The following is a 23,166-nucleotide window of genomic DNA, read 5'->3' on the forward strand; positions in this document are numbered from 1 at the left end:
ATACCGCATAAATGTTTATATCAGTAGAGCATGCATTGTTCCACAAAACATAACGTTGATTTAAACCATGTTTTACTTCAACACCTTGTTTTGTGCATTTTACATATGGTTTAGTTGATACATCTCACTTACCATACAAGATACATTTTGGGTACACATTACATTATCTACATTAAACATAAACATTTCGACATTGATATACATACTTGGTGGTTTACATTGAACATAGACATTTCGACATGGTTTACACAATAACACTTGACATTTGGTTTATACATGAACAATTTACATGGTGGTTGGTTTGGGTAATGGTTGGTGTAACGTGGCGTATATAATATGATACAAACATGGTGGATATGCCGCTGGTACTTCCTATATATAAATGCTTGTATAGTATTACATATCATAGCGTTATCCAAGTCATTTCAGTTTAGACACATTACATTTTACACAAATAACATACTCTTCACAAGACATTATTTTTACAAACAACTTATCTTATTCAACTCATTTTACTTGGTTACTCGTTTAACCTTGCACTTATCTATACATATCATCTGATGTTATCGTTTTTCAAATGGTTTACAAAGCAAGACAAATTACAAGGTTCATGACTGACTGTTATTAAACATTTCTTTAAAACTCAAGTCATGAATCCCATTTTCACAAAACCTATGTATCTCACAGGCATTTTTATGCTGACGTACCTACTTTCACATGTGTTTTCAGGAGCTATTCCATAGGATGATGATCATGACACTAGGGCGGACCTGTGCCTTAGAGACTAAAAATGAAGATAGACTAGTTTATTTATGTTTTGAACTCTTTGTTTTTCTGTTTAAGACAATATAACACTCTTGTTTATAAATAAAATACAACTTTGTATGCCATGGTTATGAAACAATTAATTCTGTCCACAACACTCCCCGGCGTTTCCGCCGCGGTTGCACGTTACACGTGGCCGGGGTGTGACAATTAGAAGGGGATTCGTTTTGAGGTCACAGGATTTGGGGTTTTATATGTTTGATTTTGTTTTTTTAATGGGTTAGTGACATAAAAGAGAAAGAGAGAGTGGAGTGGTGGTGGTGAGTGGTAGTGGGTGGTGATGGTGTCTGGCGAGGAAGAACAAGAAAGGAGAAAGAGAGAAAAATCTGGTTGTTATAATTAAAATATAGTGGTAGGACCCACTTATATTTATAAATGATCTATTAATGTTTTACTTTTTTAATAAAGGGTAGTTTTTGTCACACCCCGAAATATCAGAGCTGGCGTGACTGGACCAGTATCTTCATTGCACAGCGGAAGCAAAAAGCTAAGACTTCTAGGAAATGAACGCCGCTAAGTACTCGAATTCCTATGGGTTCTCCTATTCCAACCGTTCCGTAGTTTTGAAAAATGCAACCTAAGAAAGAACATGCGAAAAAAAATCAACATAAAGTTGAGCGAGTTCATAGTTTGTTTTGAAAAAGATTTAAAACAAATCTTTTTGATAACCGGTTTAAAAGTTGTTGAGAAAATATAGAAAAAAAAACATTTTCTCGGCATGATATATGAAAGTTGTGAGTCTAGCCCATGAGAGTCTTTGTAAGTAGGACTAACACGTCCTCTTATTTGTACATAAGTTGAAAGCGTTGTCAAAGTTTGTAAATACATATATTATGAGTTTGCGTCAAATGTATATTAAAAACATTTGAAAGTTTTAGTGTTGTAAGTTGGTATGAAAAGCGTCTATGAACATGTTGATCATTAATGTTTCGCGAGGACATTAATATATGCGACAACATAGGAGGTACTCAACCCGCGTAGGCAATTTTTAGTGTCGAATAACCTCGACTGGGACACAACAGCACTCTAAGTGGTCACCCATGGACCGTGAGTGGGGCTCGCCCGTGCCCATTAGATCTAACCTTTGTTCCTTGGTCCTCAAAAGGATTAATGGCACCTCAGTTACAGCCTATGCTCACATGATCTAAGAGTTCATTCCATAACTTAATCATACCTAAGTTTGACATGTATTTCCCCCGAAGGTTGTAAACCAAAACGTTAAAAGAAAAGGGGGACATGATCTCACTGAGTTGTCTCGTTTTTCGTACGCAGGCCAACCCAGTCCCGTTGTTGTAACTAGGACGTTCTCGTCTCTTGTCATGAAAATCATGCACGTTTCGAAAATACGTAGTTGTTTTGTAAAACCAGTATGTTTACTATAAATCGTTCGTAAACCATTTGAGTTCCTTGAAATCTATTCGCAATATGGTTTAGAAATATGAGTTTTCGTTCAAGGAAAAGTTGTTTACTTTTGCAAAACTTGCATGTCTTTCCACCCCCGAAAACATTTATAAACATGTAAAGCTGTAAAAAAATGGGGGTTATGAACTCACCTGGATATTCCTGTGCAAAGCTAGCTTAAAGTGATTCCGTGATGTCATTCCAAGAATGTGAACTCGCTAGCGTGCAACTAAAGCATTCCTAACCAAGGAATAACTATAAGTTTCCAATTTAAACGCAGTTAAACTACGTGTCCGAGCTCTACCGAGTCGTTAATAAACGACTCTACAAAGGTGTTCTTATTTTGATTTGGAATAACCAACTTATGGTTATTTGATCCCGTTTAATATCGGGATAAAACAAAGTCTCGAAAACGACTTAGTTTGCGTGTGGTTAAGGTATTTATATTTACACAAATATATACATACATAAGCGTAACTATATTACCGAAGCCATGTTAGTCATCGCGAAAAGTAGGCGTAGATGAATAATGGCACGGAAATGTGTCGTACTTTGTTTAGAAGTTTGAAATAAACATAAACTATTATATTTATTTTAATTTTTATAAAAGTATATGAATTTACGACATTTGAAATAAATATAACAATTATATTTATTTTATAAAAGTTATACGAAAGACGACGTTTGAACGAAATATAACTAACTATAGTTTTGTTGTGAAAGTTTTTGAGGTTTGGGCATTTGAAACAAATATAAATGGTTAAATTTATTTTAGATTATACATCGGTTTTTCATTAACTTATAACGTCGTAAAAATAAATACATCTTTTATTCATTCTATAAGAAGGCTCGGTTTCAACAAGTATCGTTTAGACAATAAAATTATGTTTTGTATTTTGGATTTTTGCGGAAATCGGGCAGAGTTTCCCTTGTTTTTCGAATAACCCGACAATAAAAGTTTGTCGTTAACCATTCAAAACTCAACAATATTGCAAACAAAATATATCAAAATAAATATTCTCGTCAAATGTTATCAAAACGCAACTAATATCTAATTGAATCGGGTCGAGCTCGGTCGCGTATAACTAAATAAATCTAAAAATCTAGAACCGAGTAAAAGAATAACTCGCTACTTAAACTTGTTACCGGGTCACGTGTTGACTGCTTTTGACCGCAGTTGACCTGATGTTGACCGGGGTTGACCACAGTTGACCAAAGTTGTCACGAACCAAAATCTGGCCTGTTGAACCGCACCCGAACCGTGGCTGACCGATTGACTCGAACTGAATCTCAGTTGACCGAGTTAACTGAGTTGACTCGGTTTGACCGTGTTGACCGAGTTGGCTCGGTTTGACCGAGTCAACCAAACCGAAGCTGAGTTGACCCGCACCCGAAACTGTAAAGTGACTCAAGCCGAAGCACCCAGAACCTGCTGGATTTGACTCGTAACTGAGTTGCTGACTATTTGATCGAACCGAACCAAACCGTCGGCGATCACCATCACTTCCGTCAACCCCGATGCAAACCCCCCCCCCTCATCGTCACTTCTATGAAACGTGCCGTAACTTGACTGAGAGAATGCAGAACCATAAGAATCTGATAAAAATTTAGTAGAGAGAAGTGAGGTTGAAAGATTTACCGATTATTACAACTTATGTCAAAATCCTCGTCATCCTTATCACCATAAGCACCACCGCCTGTGCCTTCGCCGCCGCCGCCGTGAGCGGCGGCGCTACCGCCGGTCCACCACGAAGCTCACCACTGCCTCCGACCACCGGGACTCCGTCTCATCTCTCTCTGCTCCCGTTTTCTGGTCTCGCCGCCGCACACGGCGGCTCTCTTGATTACCGAGGGGTGTGAGTGTATGGGGGTGGGTGTGTCGCATCGGAGGAGGGGCACCGGTGGCCTGAGTTGCGCCGACACCGGCTAGTCGCCGGTGAAATGAGGGATTCAGGTGTGAAGGTGGGTGTCTGGTTGTGGTTTTGAAATCGAAGAAGAAGGGGAAGTAGGGAGGGGAGTCTGATGGCATGCGTGTTTGGTAGAAATGAGTGAAATTTAGGGTTTTGAGATTATAGTATGCTTTATATACTTAGGTTTTCTCAAATGGGTTGGGCCCAGGGCCCGTTAACGTGTGTTGAGTGGCCCAATCAAATTACCGAAGCCCGTTTCTCGAACCCGATTATCATAAAATGTTATAAAATATAATGATAAGTCGAATTTCCCAAAAAATTTACATCAGAAATCGAGATTCGACGCGCATTTTTTGTCGGTTGCGTTAAAACGCGTAAACTGTGTTGTCCGTCGTTTCGTGTCCGTTTTGCGATTCGTTTTCGACCACGGATAGTAAAATTTAAAAACGAAGCTAAATATATCAAAACATTTCAGTTTTAAAGTTAATACGCGTGTCTGATGCTTTCGTTTCGCCGTTGATTGTCTGTGTGTTACTGGTTCCGCGTTTTTCGTTCTCGTTTGCGTTTTGTATCGTTCGAAAGCATGAAAGTTTCGCAAAACTAAATTTATAAATATAAAATACGCGTATAAAATTTGTATTCGTCGGTATTGTCAGTATTTTGTTCGGTTTCAGCGTGTTATCGTTTAATATTATGTAGTTTCTCCGCGGATCGTCATACGCGCACTGTAAAGTCGAATAGGCGTTCATAGGCATTCAAATAGCCTAATTAAGTTAATTGTGCCTTAAACACTACTTATTATCGCCTTAAATGTTTGTTAATTGCGTAATTAGAAGGCGTTAATTACCGGTTGTCATATTCTCCCCCTGTTGCAGAAATTTCGTCCTCGAAATTTAATCTATGTTATCTCCTTAGAGTTGTGTCATTTCGCAGGTAAGTCCGGAAAATACCAAAGTGAATAACCATGTAATCAAAACCAAGAGTTATTCAGATTACGTGAATGTAAGGACATTTTGTATCAATAAGAACCCAACGGTTTATCTGAGTTTGCTCCAGAAATCGATGTCAAGTGAACGAGATATTGTGATACTATCACCAATGTGACTAGGTTTACTGGGTTCAACAAAAGAGGAAATTCAACCAGTGGAATTCCAGATGAACGTTCACTAACTGCAAATCAATTTTTTTTGAAACAATAGAATTTACTACCAACGGAATCTAGCGTTGGTTGTAGTTTAAATGAAACACGGAACCAACAGATTCATTTGAAATAGATACATGAAAATGAATCGTCAATTTCCGAACCAATAAGTGAATAAAATCAACATGTTGACATTATTGAGTTGCAAGGATACACCGAAATGAAATACAATCGAACCTGGTGTATCATCGTCTTAATACATAGTTGCATTAAGACTATTTAAATGATTGGTCAAACAAAGAGCGTACGTAGTTTTGCATGAAACGATTGATCATGATTAGCACCAGCTACAAGTTTATACCGACGCCACAAGGTCTCGTAGTGAATGAAATAATTCAACAATGGCGGTGACCGAACAAGCATCACCGTGTTTTGCATGAAACACTCAATCATGATTAGCCCAAGCTACAAGTTCGTTCCGACACCACAAGGTGTCGTAGTGATTGAAACAATTCAATAATAGCGGTGATCAAACAAGTTCACCGTGTTTGAAATTAGATGAAAGGTTCAACGAAGTAAATCTGAATGTTTGTTTCAAACAAATCTCATAGGATTTTCGATTGAAAATGAAACAAATAAATAATGTTTTTCGATCGAAAATGAAAGAGCAATAAATATCACAAAATGTTTGATCGATGCTAAAAGAACCGTTAAGAGGTACACCGAAATATGACATAAATTTGTGTACCATTATCTTAACACACGATTGTGTTAGGATTGCTTTAATATGATAAATCAACAAAGCAGATTTAATATCTATAAACAAATAAATAGATGATTAAATCTGTACATGAGGTAAGCAACGAGATTAGCGCAAGCTTCAAACTTGTGGAAAAAAAACGCCACCACAAGGTGATCGTGATCAAAGAAACGATTCAACGAACTCAAAGACCAGACAAGCATGTTATGGTTCAAAGCAAATGAAGTGCTTGTTGGGATTATTTCGAATATGATGGCCTCAATCCATCATATGGAATCTTGAATCAAATATATATTACGAGCAAGTTTAATCAATTAAACTTGGTTGAAACATAATCCAACAATGAATTCATGTATCAATAAGAAAGTTTCGACATTGTTACAATGAACAAACCATGTAAGGTAATTCAAGAGAAATGAGTTTCAACGAGTTCGTTGACTCGATATCAAAGAGTCAACACTTTGCAACAATGCGGGTCATCTAGATCACAATGCAAGGATCAAGTATAGCGAAACAATATTTAAGCTTTGATAAAACAACAATTTGGAGTGAAGCCCTCCAATGGTCTTCACAAATCAAACTAACCACATGCGCAACAAACAATGCATGCGTAACGTGTGAATTTACCAAGAAACGAAGCAAATAAGTATTCGCTATTATGAAGGAAATCCTCATGATACGATTACCATCAGGGGGAGTAGAAATGTAAAAAAAATATACTCACTAAATGCAAAAGTCGGAATTTCAATAGAAGAAATTTAAGGACTTTACCTGGAAGTTCGTGTGATTATCGGTTGTTAGATGACATTACCATTGAGTGTCGAACATTGTGTAATCGCCATTAATGAAGTAGGGGGATGCGGAGACATGTGACTTCTTTTGCAGCGCCATCATGTGTTAATCTCTTCAGACTAAGTATTGACTGTTGTGAAATCTTGTTTTAACGTACCTTAGCGTGACTCGTGTCATTTGCAGGATCACGTGGAAAAGTACCACATTTCGATTGTTGTTTCTCCCGCTGACGGGATTAGCATCGTTGTTGTCGTGACCATTTGTTGTTTCCCCAAGACCTTGCCTCGAAAGTCATGTGTGATGTGCTCTGACATCCGTTGACGTATAATTTGAGTTTCATGTATTCTTTTGCACTAGCGTTTTGTTTCGGCGTAGGTTACCTGCTCAGGTAAGTAAGATAGCATAGACGGCATAATATAATGGCGTTTGCCCGAGTTGTTAGTCACGGTTCCTACGTAATGACCTTTAATAGATTTTGACATAAGTTCTCCAAAGGTCCTAGATGCATGTTATCAAAACTCTCAAGGTTTTTGTTTTCTGTGTGTAATCGTTTCGTGTGTCGTGTGTCGTGTATCGTGTATCAACGCAACTCTTGTGCATGTTTAAAATCAAAACAGTTGACTCATTGTTTTCGGCAACGGTTGGAAACCCATATTCGAGTCCTAGGCGTTCTGTATGTGTTCAAAGACTTAACAATCTAAGTCCCTAGAGGAAAGTGAGGTTAAAGCCTAGGTATCTCTACAGAAACCTAATTCGCTGAAACCTATAGCTCTGATACCAATCTTTCACACCCCGAAATATCAGAGCTGGCGTGACTGGACCGGTATCTTCATTGCACAGCGGAAGCAAAAAGCTAAGACTTCTAGGAAATGAACGCCGCTAAGTACTCGAATTCCCATGGGTTCTCCTATTCCAACCGTTCCGTAGTTTTGAAAAATGCAACCTGAGAAAGAACATGCGAAAAAAAAATCAACATAAAGTTGAGCGAGTTCATAGTTTGTTTTGAAAAAGATTTAAAACAAATCTTTTTGATAACCGGTTTAAAAGTTGTTGAGAAAATATAGAAAAAAAAACATTTTCTCGGCATGATATATGAAAGTTGTGAGTCTAGCCCACGAGAGTCTTTGTAAGTAGGACTAACACGTCCTCTTATTTGTACATAAGTTGAAAGCGTTGTCAAAGTTTGTAAATACATGTATTATGAGTTTGCGTCAAATGTATATTAAAAACATTTGAAAGTTTTAGTGTTGTAAGTTGGTATGAAAAGCGTCTATGAACATGTTGATCATTAATGTTTCGCGAGGACATTAATATATGCGACAACATAGGAGGTACTCAACCCGCGTAGGCAATTTTTAGTGTCGAATAACCTCGACTGGGACACAACAGCACTCTAAGTGGTCACCCATGGACCGTGAGTGGGGCTCGCCCGTGCCCATTAGATCTAACCTTTGTTCCTTGGTCCTCAAAAGGATTAATGGCACCTCAGTTACAGCCTATGCTCACATGATCTAAGAGTTCATTCCATAACTTAATCATACCTAAGTTTGACATGTATTTCCCCCGAAGGTTGTAAACCAAAACGTTAAAAGAAAAGGGGGACATGATCTCACTGAGTTGTCTCGTTTTTCGTACGCAGGCCAACCCAGTCCCGTTGTTGTAACTAGGACGTTCTCTTCTCTTGTCATGAAAATCATGCACGTTTCGAAAATACGTAGTTGTTTTGTAAAACCGGTAAGTTTAGTATAAATCGTTCGTAAACCATTTGAGTTCCTTGAAATCTATTCGCAATATGGTTTAGAAATATGAGTTTTCGTTCAAGGAAAAGTTGTTTACTTTTGCAAAACTTGCATGTCTTTCCACCCCCGAAAACATTTATAAACATGTAAAGCTGTAAAAAATGGGGGTTATGAACTCACCTGGATATTCCTGTGCAATGCTAGCTTAAAGTGATTCCGTGATGTCATTCCAAGAATGTGAACTCGCTAGCGTGCAACTAAAGCATTCCTAACCAAGGAATAACTATAAGTTTCCAATTTAAACGCAGTTAAACTACGTGTCCGAGCTCTACCGAGTCGTTAATAAACGACTCTACAAAGGTGTTCTTATTTTGATTTGGAATAACCAACTTATGGTTATTTGATCCCGTTTAATATCGGGATAAAACAAAGTCTCGAAAACGACTTAGTTTGCGTGTGGTTAAGGTATTTATATTTACACAAATATATACATACATAAGCGTAACTATATTACCGAAGCCATGTTAGTCATCGCGAAAAGTAGGCGTAGATGAATAATGGCACGGAAATGTGTCGTACTTTGTTTAGAAGTTTGAAATAAACATAAACTATTATATTTATTTTAATTTTTATAAAAGTATATGAATTTACGACATTTGAAATAAATATAACAATTATATTTATTTTATAAAAGTTATACGAAAGACGACGTTTGAACGAAATATAACTAACTATAGTTTTGTTGTGAAAGTTTTTGAGGTTTGGACATTTGAAACAAATATAAATGGTTATATTTATTTTAGATTATACATCGGTTTTTCATTAACTTATAACGTCGTAAAAATAAATACATCTTTTATTCATTCTATAAGAAGGCTCGGTTTCAACAAGTATCGTTTAAACAATAAAATTATGTTTTGTATTTCGGATTTTTGCGGAAATCGGGCAGAGTTTCCCTTGTTTTTCGAATAACCCGACAATAAAAGTTTGTCGTTAACCATTCAAAACTCAACAATATTGCAAACAAAATATATCAAAATAAATATTCTCGTCAAATGTTATCAAAACGCAACTAATATCTAATTGAATCGGGTCGAGCTCGGTCGCGTATAACTAAATAAATCTAAAAATCTAGAACCGAGTAAAAGAATAACTCGCTACTTAAACTTGTTACCGGGTCACGTGTTGACTGCTTTTGACCGCAGTTGACCTGATGTTGACCGGTGTTGACCACAGTTGACCAAAGTTGTCACGAACCAAAATCTGGCCTGTCGAACCGCACCCGAACCGTGGCTGACCGATTGACTCGAACTGAATCTCAGTTGACCGAGTTAACTGAGTTGACTCGGTTTGACCGTGTTGACCGAGTTGGCTCGGTTTGACCGAGTCAACCAAACCGAGCTGAGTTGACCCGCACCCGAAACTGTAAAGTGACTCAAGCCGAAGCACCCAGAACCTGCTGGATTTGACTCGTAACTGAGTTGCTGACTATTTGATCCAACCGGACCAAACCGCCGGCGATCACCATCACTTCCGTCAACCCTGATGCAAACCCCCCCCCCTCATCGTCACTTTTATGAAACGTGCCGTAACTTGACTGAAAGAATGCAGAACCATAAGAATCTGAGAAAAATTTAGTAGAGAGAAGTGAGGTTGAAAGATTTACCGATTATTACAGCTTATGTCAAAATCCTCGTCATCCTTATCACCATAAGCACCATCGCCTGTGCCTTCGCCGCCGCCGCCGTGAGCGGCGGCGCTACCGCCGGTCCACCACCAAGCTCACCACTGCCTCCGACCACCGGGACTCCGTCTTATCTCTCTCTGCTCCCGTTTTCTGGTCTCGCCGCCGCACACGGCGGCTCTCTTGATTACCGAGGGGTGTGAGTGTATGGGGGTGGGTGTGTCGCATCGGAGGAGGGGCACCGGTGGCTTGAGTTGCGCCGACACCGGCTAGTCGCAGGTGAAATGAGGGATTCAGGTGTGAAGGTGGGTGTCTGGTTGTGGTTTTGAAATCGAAGAAGAAGGGGAAGTAGGGAGGGGAGTCTGATGGCGTGCGTGTTTGGTAGAAATGAGTGAAATTTAGGGTTTTGAGATTATAGGATGCTTTATATACTTAGGTTTTCTCAAATGGGTTGGGCCCAGGGCCCGTTAACGTGTGTTGAGTGGCCCAATCAAATTACCGAAGCCCGTTTCTCGAACCCGATTATCATAAAATGTTATAAAATATAATGATAAGTTGAATTTCCCAAAAAATTTACATCAGAAATCGAGATTCGACGCGCATTTTTTGTCGGTTGCGTTAAAACGCGTAAACTGTGTTGTCCGTCGTTTCGTGTCCGTTTTGCGATTCGTTTTCGACCACGGATAGTAAAATTTAAAAACGAAGCTAAATATATCAAAACATTTCAGTTTTAAAGTTAATACGCGTGTCTGATGCTTTCGTTTCGCCGTTGATTGTCTGTGTGTTACTGGTTCCCCGTTTTTCGTTCTCGTTTGCGTTTTGTATCGTTCGAAAGCATTAAAGTTTCGCAAAACTAAATTTATAAATATAAAATACGCGTATAAAATTCGTATCCGTCGGTGTTGTCAGTATTTTGTTCGGTTTCAGCGCGTTATCGTTTAATATTGTGTAGTTTCTCCGCGGATCGTCATACGCGCACTGTAAAGTCGAATAGGCGTTCATAGGCATTCAAATAGCCTAATTAAGTTAATTGTGCCTTAAACACTACTTATTATCGCCTTAAATGTTTGTTAATTGCGTAATTAGAAGGCGTTAATTACCGGTTGTCACAGTTTTGTCATTTCACACCCACTTAACTGAGAAAACTAACGGATGTTAGGCCTAGGGTCTATACGAGAACGAATTTGTAAAAGTTGAGGACTATTGCTGTAATTTTAGAAAGTTAGGGACTAAAGGTGAAATATGTGCAAACTACAGGGACTATCCGAGCACTTTTCTCTATTCTTTTATATTCTTTCACAGTAGGCATTTGTTTTAATTCATTGTTAGTATAATGACATAATTCCATAAATGTATTAATTTATTATATTGATTAATTGGATTCTAATTTTAATTTAATAGTTTTAAATTTAGGCTTTAATTCATCTAAATTTGTTGATGTTTAGCCTTAAATTGAGCGTGTTTAGCCTAAATTTGGTGTATTATTATTATTGATTGTTAAACTTACTATTGGGTAATTATTAATTGTTAGACATAGAATGAATAATTGTCAATGATTTTGAATTTTGATTTGATTTTTAGACATCATGCCTCCTAAACAAGCATTCGGTGCTCAAAAACGTAAAAAAAGAAAACTAGATGAAGCAATGAAAAAGTCTCAAGTGTGATCGTTCATGGCTAGTATATTCGAAAGAGGTAGACAGGTTATTTTTTTTGTTGTCAAGTGTTTAGAAATGGGCTCCCGAAAGGTAACTTGGATGGGGAAGGTTACAGAGATTTGGCACCATGCCACCGGTAGTATCAGAAAACACGAAGTTTCTTTAGATCATCTCATAAAGATGAAAAAGTGGCTTAATATGCGTAAAAGATTGAAAATGAATGAAGCAATTGATAAACTTCAATACGAGCAATTCAAGAAAGAAACAGATTAGATTATTGGAAACAAGTCCTTTTGAGAATAATTGCTTTAGTGAAGTTTCTTGCTGAATATAATTTAGCATTTCGTGGAAATAAGGAAAAGTTGTATGAAAAAGGTAATGGTGAATTGTTTTCTTTTAGTTCCATCAAATACTTATTCGTATTTAATTGTTATAACCGAGTTCACTTATTATTTGTTGATTGTACTTAATAGGTAATGGAATTTCTTGGGTCTCGTAGAAATGTTGGAAGAGTTTAATTCGATTATCAAAGAGCATGTGCGGCGGATCTAAAGTCATTGTCTCAAACTCGTTGGGAAAGTCGTTTTGAGAGTGTTAAGGCAATCAAATTGCAACTTGATGATGTGCAGGATGCTTTGCTTCAAGTTGGAGAGACATATAATGATGCTGCAATTGCAAAGGAAGCATTAGCTTTAGCAGAAAATCAACTTAGTGGATTTGATTTTTTGGTATCAATTGTCGTCTGGTATGGAGTGTTAAACCGGTTGAATATTGTGAGCAAAAAATTACAAGCAAAGGATATGCATCTTGAAATTACTATTCAAGAAATAAACAATTTGATTGAGTACTTTAAGGATTATAGAGAAAGAGGTTTTTCTAAAGCGATTGATGAAGCTACGGAGATGGCTAGTGAAATGGATATTGATCCCATATTTATACAAAAACGTAAGATCAAAAGGAAAAAAAGAAAAGATGAGACTTCTAGTAGCGAAGAAGTTGCATTTACAGTAGAAGAGAATTTCAAAGTAAACTTTTTCTTATATATTGTGGATCAAGCTCTTGCTTCTTTAGAGAAAAGATTTGACCAATTTAACTGGTATGAGGGTTTATTTAGTTTTTTTGTTTCCACGTACGTTGAGGACTATTAAAGATGAAGATCTTAAGTCGTCTTGTCATCGTCTTGAAAATGCACTCAGGTTTAACGAAAAATCGGATATTGATGCCGAGGAACTTTATACAGAGCTTAATTTATTTCGTGAATCACTAACCAATAAATTTAGCAGCCCTGTAGATGTTTTGGAGTATATGAAAGAAGACGGTTATTCCCTAGAAGCATGCATTGCATATAGAATATTGTTGACTATTCAGACGAATAGACTGAGCACAACCAGCCATGTTTTCAATGATTTGACAATAATTTTGTTAGAATTTTGATCTGAAACTTTGTAGGATTGATTAAAAACGTTTTTCACACAACATATCCAAAATTTAGCCAATTTTAACCGTGAAATCTTCGTAAATCTGAGTTTAAAGTTCAAAAAGAAAGAGTAGAAGATGAGTAGAAGAAGATATGTGTAGAAGATGATGAATTCAGCTCTGAATATAATGATCTGCTTGAATCTTTGTGTCTTCAATCCGTGCAAACAATCACCCGTTCTGATACCACTTGTGAATTCGCTCTAGGATCAATTCCTCAACCGTTGAATGCGTAGAACACGTATCTTGTGCGGAATCCAAGTACGTGTGTAAATTTAACACAAAGAAGTAATTAACACTGATTTCTATTGATGATAAACGTTTACAACCACGAAATCAAACTGCAAGAGTTTCCCTTCTTAATCAGCAAAAGTGTTACAAATGAACAAGACTCAAACCTATTTTATAGTGATTGCCCATTTGTACCCATCCGGACGGATCCACTATTACGAATGAACATTGAAAGTTAAGGATGGACTAAGCAAGTACGAATGAACTAGGTTGGTTGATTCGTACGGATGGACTCTATATCCAATCGTACGAATGGACTTCAATACACATGAACCTTATGATTTGCTCAGTTCAGCACAAGTCTTGATCATCTAATTAAGCTACGATACGTGATTGACGGAAGCGATAGACAAACTGCACTCACAGTCAGTCTAACTCAACCCCAAATTCTGGTTAATTATTTTCACATGCCAGACACATGATAGAGGTATAATTGTAATTTCTCCTCCCTTTTTACTCTGACTTTATAAAGAAAACCCTGGCTATTACTTTAGCACTTCTTCTTCTTCTTCTTCATGATTTCTTCTAAAACCCTAATTTCAGACATTTCATACATGGTGATATGCAGATGTGCGAATCCTGGAAGACGATTCCCGATTAGGGTAAGTTTTTCTAAAGTGCAAGAAAGGTTATTATTTGTTGCTGGCAAAGGTCCGTTCTCTCTTTCACGATCAAAACTCCATTTCCTTTATAATTTCTACATAATTTAACTTAATTAGTGGACTCACGCGTGTTAGATCGAACCATAGATTTCAATGTCGATTTCACGCACAGGCTAAGTGCTGCTATGATGATTCATTCTTTTGGATCAACCTCCTCAGAATTTGAATAATATAGATGGAATCGAGGTATGTTGTATTTCAATTTGAAGATTTTTCATTAGTTAGGAAATTACAAATTATCTAACATAACTAGCTAATCCACCAATTTCAACCAGATCCGGATACTTCATTTCATTTTATTTTTAACTTGGGTTTCTTTCCAATTTTTGATTTTGGTGATTATTCAGTTAGGCACACCAAGTGTTCAACGAAATCACCCTCGCTTTTGTACAGGTATGTAACGGTTCTTTACTCGCGATTGTGTGCTTAAAGAAGAGTTTTATTGTTTTAAGCTAAAGGTGTTCGAACCTGGCTTCAATTTGGGGTTCTGTTTGCTGTAAATATTAGGGTTTATGAAGTTCATATGTTACTTTTAAACAGTCAAAAAGATTGAAAACTGATATCTGTAAAGATGTTTTGACCCACACCCTAAGGGTTTAAAGGATTTTATCGATTCAGCATTTAGTATGTTATTGTGTTATCTATATTAACTTTGGCTTTTCTGCCATATGTTAACAGGGAAATGAATGTAAGTATTGCCATAGTGATATCACGCAGGTTAACCATAGGATTGCTGGTAGTGGTAAAAGGAAATTGTTTGAATCCAAAATGTGCTTTCTGTCATCCTGTAAGTTTCTATAGTTGAAGAACAAAAGTCTACACAAGATGGCATTTGGGCACTGCTGGTGAAGTTTAAGAACTTGGGTTTGTAATGTTGTATAAAATCTAAGGACTTGATATGATCTCTCTAATAGATATAACACAAGAGTTGAGAAAAGAAAGCAAAAGTGAGAAAGGAAGGGATGAGAAAGGAAAATAAAAGATGACTTTCCCACCGTTTCCTCCCAAATCGGAAGGAAAGAAAAATTAAAGAATTTAGCCTAGCTTTCCCGTCATTTCCTTTCTTTTCCTTCCTTAAATGAAACTCGGGAACACGACATGTTTTATTTTCCTTTCTTTTCCTTCCTTAAATGAAACTCTGGAACACAAAATATTTTTACTTTCTTTTTGTTTCCTTTCCTTTCCTTCCGTTAGTAAACTCTGGAACACAGTGTAAACGTTGATTTCATTAATGGAAAATTAAATTTGTAGAGTTCGTAGTCTTAGAGATTTCATCACATATACATACTCAGGGTCTTTTTTTAATTTATTATTTCACATCACTTTTTTATAATCAACTTACATCGTTGAACAAAAGCAATAGGAATAAAGAGGCCTGACATGTAAAATGTAAAAGGGAGGAGAAATTACAATTATACCCATCATGTGTCTGGCATGTGACAAATAAGTAACCAGAGTTTGGGATTGAGTTAGACTCAGGGGTCAAAAGAGTTAGTTAATATAGTAAAAGTGATATAACCACATAAACACAAGCCAAAATTGTAATTTACTCTAGAAAAAAGTAAATTGAACCGTTCATTATGACTTTGAAAAACAACAAACCCAACCGGTTAAGTTGATTGGGCCAGGAATAAAGCCCAAACGATTTAGTTTGACGTTTGGTCTAAATCATTTTTTTTTATTTATTTTAAATCAATACCTTTAAAAAATGATTCACGAAATAAAGGTAATTACAGGTAGTTCAAAGTTTCAAAGCGTGATCCAAACTACTAAAATTATTTTTTAAAATTATACACCATAACCGAATAGTATGAATCTCAAACCGGCCAAACCATATGATTTCCTTCTATTTGAACATTTATGTCGGTTTCATCGGTTATGAACAAGGTACAAAAGGGAACTATAAACTCATGTTGCAAACCATCGCAAAAACTTGACGCATTGTCAGTTTTTACATATTCTAAATTTACGACTCACTCATGCATCCAAGGGCACCATGTGCCTGTATTCATATATTTGTCACAACAAACTTATGTTTCTGTTATTTTTCTATAATAAATTGTTGTGCACAAAACCTCGTATCTGGCTATAGTTTATTCAATTCTTAACATGTAAACCGCACCCAAATGGAACAAAGTCGATATACGCGTCACAAGGTGTACCATAGCAATGAAAAGTTGTACATTGCTCTTCTTTGAGATAAAAGTGTAGTCCTAACCGAGTCAACTCACTTTTCACCCATGGAGAGAGGTTAAAGCGTCTTCCAATAATGTTATAGTACAATATCATCAATATAAAAAAAAGTACAAGTTACTATCAGCAATATAAAAAAAGGCATTGTATTCTTGGGCCACCCGAATATTGAAAAAGTTGGAGGTTTTAATATAAACTAGTCATTAGACCCTTGCGCTGCGTGGATACATTGTAAACGTCGAACGAATTAGTCCAAACGTTATGTGATGCGTTAACCAAATATATTGATTGAAGTGTAAAGAAAGCCTATAAGCAAATGTATTGACTTGTAATTATTATTATAGAATACAATAAACATGCCTAAAAATGAACTAAATTTGGCAGATGCTTTGTGTATACAAAAGTGAGGATCATTTGTGTAAAGGTGACAAAAGGAGAGGATTATCTATGTAAAATTGTAAATATCACCAACTTATACTTTTAATATAGTATACAATTCAGGTAAATAATCAGATTTTGGATTGTCATACCTATACGTTAAATAAACATGTGCGTTTAATTAACCAGGTCATGTACAGGTTAAGCCGTTTAACTAAACAGGTCGACCCACCAGCACGTTTGCCACTTATTACAACTCGTCAACTTGTATACAACATGGGTACAACTTGGATGGCTTAGGCTCAAAATTAAGCAAGCCAACTTGCCTTCTGTGATTTTTATTGAGCTGAAGTTCGAGCTCGAGACAGCTCATTTAAGTTATAAAAATAATTTTTTTTATTTATTTTAACATACAAGTAAACATTCAATACTAAAATTGATATTTGGGTGGTGTCTAGTGGGCAATGGACCATATTATGTGGGCTTATTTATAAATGAAATTGAGTTTTAGCTTATAAATATTATAATTTGGGTTTAACTTAAACGAGCCACACGAGTGAACTTAACATGGCTCGAGCTTAGCTCAGCCGTTTATAAAAAAGCCAATTTTGAGCTAGCCACAAGCCACAAATTTTTGAATAACCTTGGTTACAACCCTATTTGACTTATTAAGATAAATGGGTTAAAAGGGTTATGATGTTCAGGTTACATGATGTTAAGTGTATTCAGGTTGGGATTAACATCTGACACGAATAAATACGTGGAACACATTCAAGTTCAGCTATTCAACCCGCCAACCCAACGCGATCACCAGGTTATAGTTATGAGTTATGTATAGATTTCCTTAAGAAAAAAGAAAAATGTTGCTATGACTACTCAGAAGTAATAACAATAATGGCAATGGGTACCTTCCTAAAATTGGGACCACAGTACCTGCTTGTATTGTACAATTTAGGCCCAAATTGATGCTTGATGTAGTACTATCATCACAACTAAAGCTAGTTGGCCTGGCCACACTCCAATAACTCAACTAGCATTCCATGAAGGGTGAGACAAGCAAACATTATCACTCCTTATCCAAAGGAAACTTACCATTTGATTATTAAAATTAAAAGTGTCAAGAAATTACTTGATGTTTAACTTCAACCAAAACAATCATAAACCACATTGACCACATGAATATTAATAGTTTGACCAGTTCAGCCATGATGCTTCGTTGCAAGCGATAGTTTTTGTAATTTAAAACAAAAAAAAAGACATCCTCGTTCGCGAAAACGGATGATCTAGACGAATGGTATTCTTTCTTTTTTCTTAATTTTTAAGAGAACCATCATTTGTTAGCAAGAAAAAAGTCAGGTACAACGGTATAAAGAGTTATATCGCTCAAAAAGTAAGATTATGTAAAGTGCTAGATTTGAATTTCAAATTTAAAACAGGGTGCGTGTTTCATGGGACAAAGAAGCTCGAATGTATAAAGTTTGTGACACGAATACACATGTGTCATCGCCACATTAGACAACATGGAATCATTTGGACCATACAACAAAGTTTTCACCTTTGCAAGAATCATCTTGTATGCAAAGTGACTACCATGAGAGGTTGATATATACTTTGTAAAATTTGATACTTTATATAAGCAAAAGAGTACCTGCATCATTTGTGCATTGAGCTCTTTAATCACCATAGGCGTATGTGCAATCCATCCCACGACATCTTTTTGATACAAATGCCCACAACAAAAAGAATATGGTCGTCTTCATTGAGCGACATAAAATTTATGCGATAAACTCACCCGTAAAGTGATTTCTTCTGCAAACATTCGGCTAACTCTCCTTATAAAACTAAAACAAATCGATAATCATAAAGTAAAAGTAAAAGAAAACATAGACATCCAAATACCGAGGGTGAAAACAATCTTAGAAAGCTAAAGCAATGCAATTTTAGTGATCTTAAAGGACAACAAGTAGGTAGGGGCACACAATGTGTGTCTACATCTAAAGGATACATGACATTTATTCAATGCCACGAGTTATAACACTCACGATAATGATTTCACATCAATCAACATCCGTGTTTAATATTCCAAAGTCCAAATTACAAAGAGTAAAGATAGAATGTTTGTTCGATAAAAACAAATCTTGAAACTAGTAACCGAATTAAGAAGCACATAATCACTACTTCGTAACTTCAATTTGGTAGCACATTACTAAACGCCTGATTCCCTCTAGCAGAGATCTCAAGTTTGAATAACCCCTTGAAGGCAATGGAAGTTGTGTTTTACCTGGTCCCATTGGTTGGCAGAGTATTGGTGGGACCATGAGTTTTCCCGTGACGGATTCCTAGGTTATCAAAAAAAGACAAAACGCTAGTTGTTGTTAACTACTATGTAAGGTAAGTAAAATCATAATAACAGTAGCAGCATCACAAGCATAAGTAATAAGATTAGCACTTGTTAAAATACTACCCTATGTTATTCCTTAACTACAATGTGGTCCTCACACTTTTGTTTTCTATCCATCTCTTCACCTTTTCCTTTATCTTCACTCTTTCTATATAGACGGTATTCGCTCCTTTTTTAAGAGGATGGAAACAACAAAATCCGGAAGGGTAGTCAGAAGCATGAACAATAACTTGAAAAACGAGATGATGGAAGACGGGGAAGAAGACGATGATGAAACCTACGGTGAAAGTACCCGAAAGAAAAAGGTGACGGGAAAGAGGGGTTCAAGTAGTGGTAGTGGTAGTATGCAAGCTTTCTGTCAGGTGGAAGGTTGTACAAGTGATATGATTAACTGCAAGACGTACCATCGGCGACATAAAGTTTGCGAGGTTCATTCTAAGGCTCCAATTGTTTTCACCGGCGGATGCCAACAACGCTTCTGTCAGCAATGCAGCAGGTAAAAGAAACATTTTTTTTTTTATAAATACTTGCCGTTAAAACTAGCTACAATGCGTATTACTTTTGTGGCGGTTTCTGCAGGTTTCATGACGTAACGGAATTTGATGATGCCAAAAGGAGTTGTCGTATGCGTTTGGCTGGGCATAATGAACGCAGGCGTAAAAGCTCGTATGAGAATTTCGGAGAAAGTTCTTGAATGTTGGAGAAACGAAGGTTGTTGTTCATGATGAATGAAGGTGGCTCACCGACTAGTGATATCATAAGACGTATATGTCTATATTTGCTATGTATTGTGCTCTCTCCCTTCTGTCACGCATAAGTAAATATAAGGATTATTAGGATATATATATATATAACTAAGTGAAGAAGCAGTGTACCAATCGTACTATGTGTGTTTATGATCGCTTTCTGGGTGCAAAATGTAAGTAAAGATAATATTAATGTTGAGAATCAAGTTCTTCTGATTTAATATTTGTGTGAAAATTATTGCTTCAGTACCAACACGAGATTATGAATGCCATTTTAACCTTAGGTTGTAGTTGTAGATCACAACTGCTGTTGTTACTACCGCAGACACAAGTTTACTTATTTTCATCATGGCCATCGGTATCTCGATTAATCAAACCTACCCCGTTTACCATTGCCAACAAGTCTGCTGAAAGGCGTCAAAGCCATGACTGATGATTACTTTGAGCTTGTTAAAAATGGCAATTGTCTCTGCTCTCTTGTTCTTCGTGTCCCAATAACAAACGTAGTCGACCGTAAGTGGCTCAAGAAAGATTGATTAATCAAAGATGATAAAAAGAACCAAAAGGAACATAGTTCTTTCTATTCAATAATCAACATAAACTGAAAAATAGTAAACCCTAGATGCCCTACTTATACTCAATAAATTAAAGATAAATATGGAAATATAATTCAAATAGTTAATAAAAGATTTCGCCTCGATCTCTTCCAAGTAAGTCTCCACTTTCCAACCAATCTCTGATGAATCGTCATTGGGTACGAGTTCGGGTCTAGTCGGATGCTCCTGCATCACCAAGCTTTTTGTTTACTTTCATGTAGGTACTCTACTAAATATTTTGGCCCATGTTGAGATGATACTAGAGTCCTAGCTATTGTCATTTAGTGAGTCATTTGTCAACTCAGGTCTGATTTTGCATCCAAGGATTTTGGCATGCTAAACTATAATTTAGGCGTTAAAATAGTTCCCAAAGGTTCCAACATTATACTAATTTAATTTTGGAACCCAAGCATCTACAACAAGTTGGTTTGTCGGATTCCAAACCCTTGACGACCGACCAATTGAGGCTCTACAAGATGTGTTGGATATCACATTTGCGGATAATAATGCATGCTCCAACCACTAAACATCATTCTCCAAATAAGCTAAGGGGTTGTTTGTTTAGCTCTTAATGACTCTTAATGGTTCAGACCTCTTACTGGTTCAGACTGTTTGCCTCTTAATGGTTAAGCATTATACAAAGTCTGAATGGTTAAGACCTCTAATCTGAATTGATCAGACATTTGCCTCTGAACGGTTAAGCATTATACTGACTCTTTATGGTTAAGGCCTCTTACTTTCAGAAGTTGTCAAACAGCCCCTACGTGCCTAAGTCTACTTTATCTTCATGGAACAGGTAATTATGGCACGCACATTCTCCGCTCCTCACAACCGATGCACATTGTCTCAGATGGGGTTCATTTTCCATTGCTTCACCTCCTTTCTCTGATGTTGTTGGCTGTCCAAACTCCAAACAACCGTAATTCCAAGGGGATTTACCATCCATTTGGCTCTAACCTCATCTCATAAACCACTCGCATGAAAGTCGATTTCACTTCTTTCGATAAAATTTATCTCCAGGAAGGACCAAGTTGTCAGAATCTTCAAAGAAGCGCTAGCAACGGCAACCCCTTGGTTTCTCTTCTTATTATCCAAGCTGGCAAGTCTATGCCTGCCTTTTTCTTGCGGGGCGTATTTATACGATATGTTGTAGACCTGGGTCAACACCAGATGGTTGTTTCACGGGTACACGACAGCTGGGTGCGTAATTGGGTCGTTTGGCAGAAGAAGCCATACACAGCTGAGTCATCATGTGCAACTGACTGGCCACCTTAACCATGTGGGCACATTGTTCTATTCCTAGGTGATGCGACTGTAACCGAACGATTGGAGCTGCAGCCCTATTGTTAGTGAAACTATATCCCAACATTTCATCTACCATCATAGTCAACCCTAAGGTTTCTACCAGTTCCTCACACTCAAAATACCTCTACAATCTACACATAACTTGTTTCTTAAATTGAGATTGTAGGATTTGCAGGTGATAACAAACAGATTTGAAAGTTTGAAGAATTAAACGAACCTTGATGGATGCTGCCAAACCCATCTGCTGCACATTGCTTGTAATAACAGGAGAACACAACCCAAAAGACTAGGCTGGTGGGTGAGAGAGCCCATTTGGTATATAAACCCCACATTGATTGCCCATACAACCAATGTGGGACAAGTCCCATACCTTGCAATGGTTTCGATCCATAACAATCGACCCTCCTTAAGGGTCAACGTCCTCGTTGGTCACGGCTGGCTCTCTCCAGGCCACCACTCCGAGTTCTGGCTCGGATACCAATGTTACATACCAAACGACAGAACTCAACCCAAAAGACTAGTCTGGTGGGTGAGAGAGCCCATTTGGTATATAAACCCCACATTGATTGCTCATACAACCGATGTGGGACAAGTCCCATACCTTGCAATGGTTTCGATCCATAACAAATTCAAGATTTTGGATCGCAATTCCGGTAGATTCACCCATAAGTTCCACCACATATTTTGTCACTTCCAGGTAGAAGAATGAGGAATGTTTGATAGTATATTTTCAAAGTTAGAGTTAATTAGGGCTGTAAACGAACCGAATGTGTTCACGAACGGTTCATGAACACTTACCGAACGAGATTTTATGTTCGTGTTCGTTCATTAAGGAAATGAGCGTGTTCGCGAACGGTTCACGAACACAAATAAATTTGGCGAATGCGACGAAGGATAAAGATAGATGGCCCAGAGAGTAGCACTCGAACTTCAATCTCTTATTGTGGAACGGAGGTCGATCGTATTCGCCGATGTAAATAATGAGAAATGAATGGGAAATGATGCATAAACAAGGTGAAAGTGGGTTTCCTAGTTTAATTGTTAGGGTAATAAAATAAATAAAAGTTTAATAATATAAAAAGTACAAATAAAATATAAGAAAGTACAAAGATCTTCAATTAAAACACAAACATACGAATATAAACGAATGCAAATCAACGAATGTTCACGAACACGTTCACGAACACAATCGAACGAACGAGACCTCT

General features: G+C 37.1%; 1 protein-coding gene and 3 long non-coding RNA genes across 7 annotated transcripts; 2 read left to right on the top strand and 2 right to left on the bottom strand.

Annotated features, from left to right (window-relative positions):
- Positions 1 to 9,545: 9,545 nt before the first annotated feature.
- LOC110923426 lies at positions 9,546 to 10,650 on the bottom strand. The gene is made up of 2 exons (XR_002584080.2): positions 10,235 to 10,650; positions 9,546 to 10,165 (listed from the first exon to the last, which is right to left on the bottom strand). It is a non-coding gene; the product is annotated as an uncharacterized LOC110923426 (long non-coding RNA).
- Positions 10,651 to 14,158: 3,508 nt separating this feature from the next.
- LOC110921444 lies at positions 14,159 to 15,271 on the top strand. 2 transcript variants are annotated; one of them, XR_002582410.2, is made up of 4 exons: positions 14,159 to 14,328; positions 14,415 to 14,525; positions 14,687 to 14,732; positions 15,018 to 15,271. It is a non-coding gene; the product is annotated as an uncharacterized LOC110921444 (long non-coding RNA). The 2 variants fall into 2 exon arrangements; XR_004886864.1 differs by having other exon boundaries at positions 14,163 to 14,525.
- Positions 15,272 to 16,264: 993 nt separating this feature from the next.
- On the bottom strand, positions 16,265 to 22,221 carry LOC110921445. Of its 3 annotated transcripts, none has more exons than XR_002582411.2 (2): positions 22,176 to 22,221; positions 16,265 to 19,249 (listed from the first exon to the last, which is right to left on the bottom strand). It is a non-coding gene; the product is annotated as an uncharacterized LOC110921445 (long non-coding RNA). The 3 variants fall into 3 exon arrangements; XR_004886865.1 differs by lacking the exon at positions 22,176 to 22,221 and adding an exon at positions 20,439 to 20,979; XR_002582412.2 differs by lacking the exon at positions 22,176 to 22,221 and adding an exon at positions 20,337 to 20,979.
- On the top strand, positions 19,442 to 20,278 carry LOC110921443 (squamosa promoter-binding protein 1). Its single transcript, XM_022165764.2, has 2 exons — positions 19,442 to 19,807; positions 19,891 to 20,278. The coding sequence occupies exons 1-2, from the start codon at positions 19,494 to 19,496 to the stop codon at positions 20,003 to 20,005; spliced, it is 429 nt and encodes a 142-aa protein (XP_022021456.1). The 5' UTR covers positions 19,442 to 19,493; the 3' UTR covers positions 20,006 to 20,278.
- Positions 22,222 to 23,166: the final 945 nt, after the last annotated feature.

Source organism: Helianthus annuus, chromosome 17 (genome assembly GCF_002127325.2).
Source record: "Helianthus annuus cultivar XRQ/B chromosome 17, HanXRQr2.0-SUNRISE, whole genome shotgun sequence".
Taxonomy (NCBI): domain Eukaryota; kingdom Viridiplantae; phylum Streptophyta; class Magnoliopsida; order Asterales; family Asteraceae; genus Helianthus; species Helianthus annuus.

Coding starts and splice junctions, on each gene's coding strand:
- LOC110921443 (XM_022165764.2), top strand. CDS start 19,494: ATGGAAACAACAAAATCCGGAAGGGTAGTCAGAAGCATGAACAATAAC. Junction 19,808..19,890: donor TTCTGTCAGCAATGCAGCAG/GTAAAAGAAACA, acceptor CGGTTTCTGCAG/GTTTCATGACGTAACGGAAT.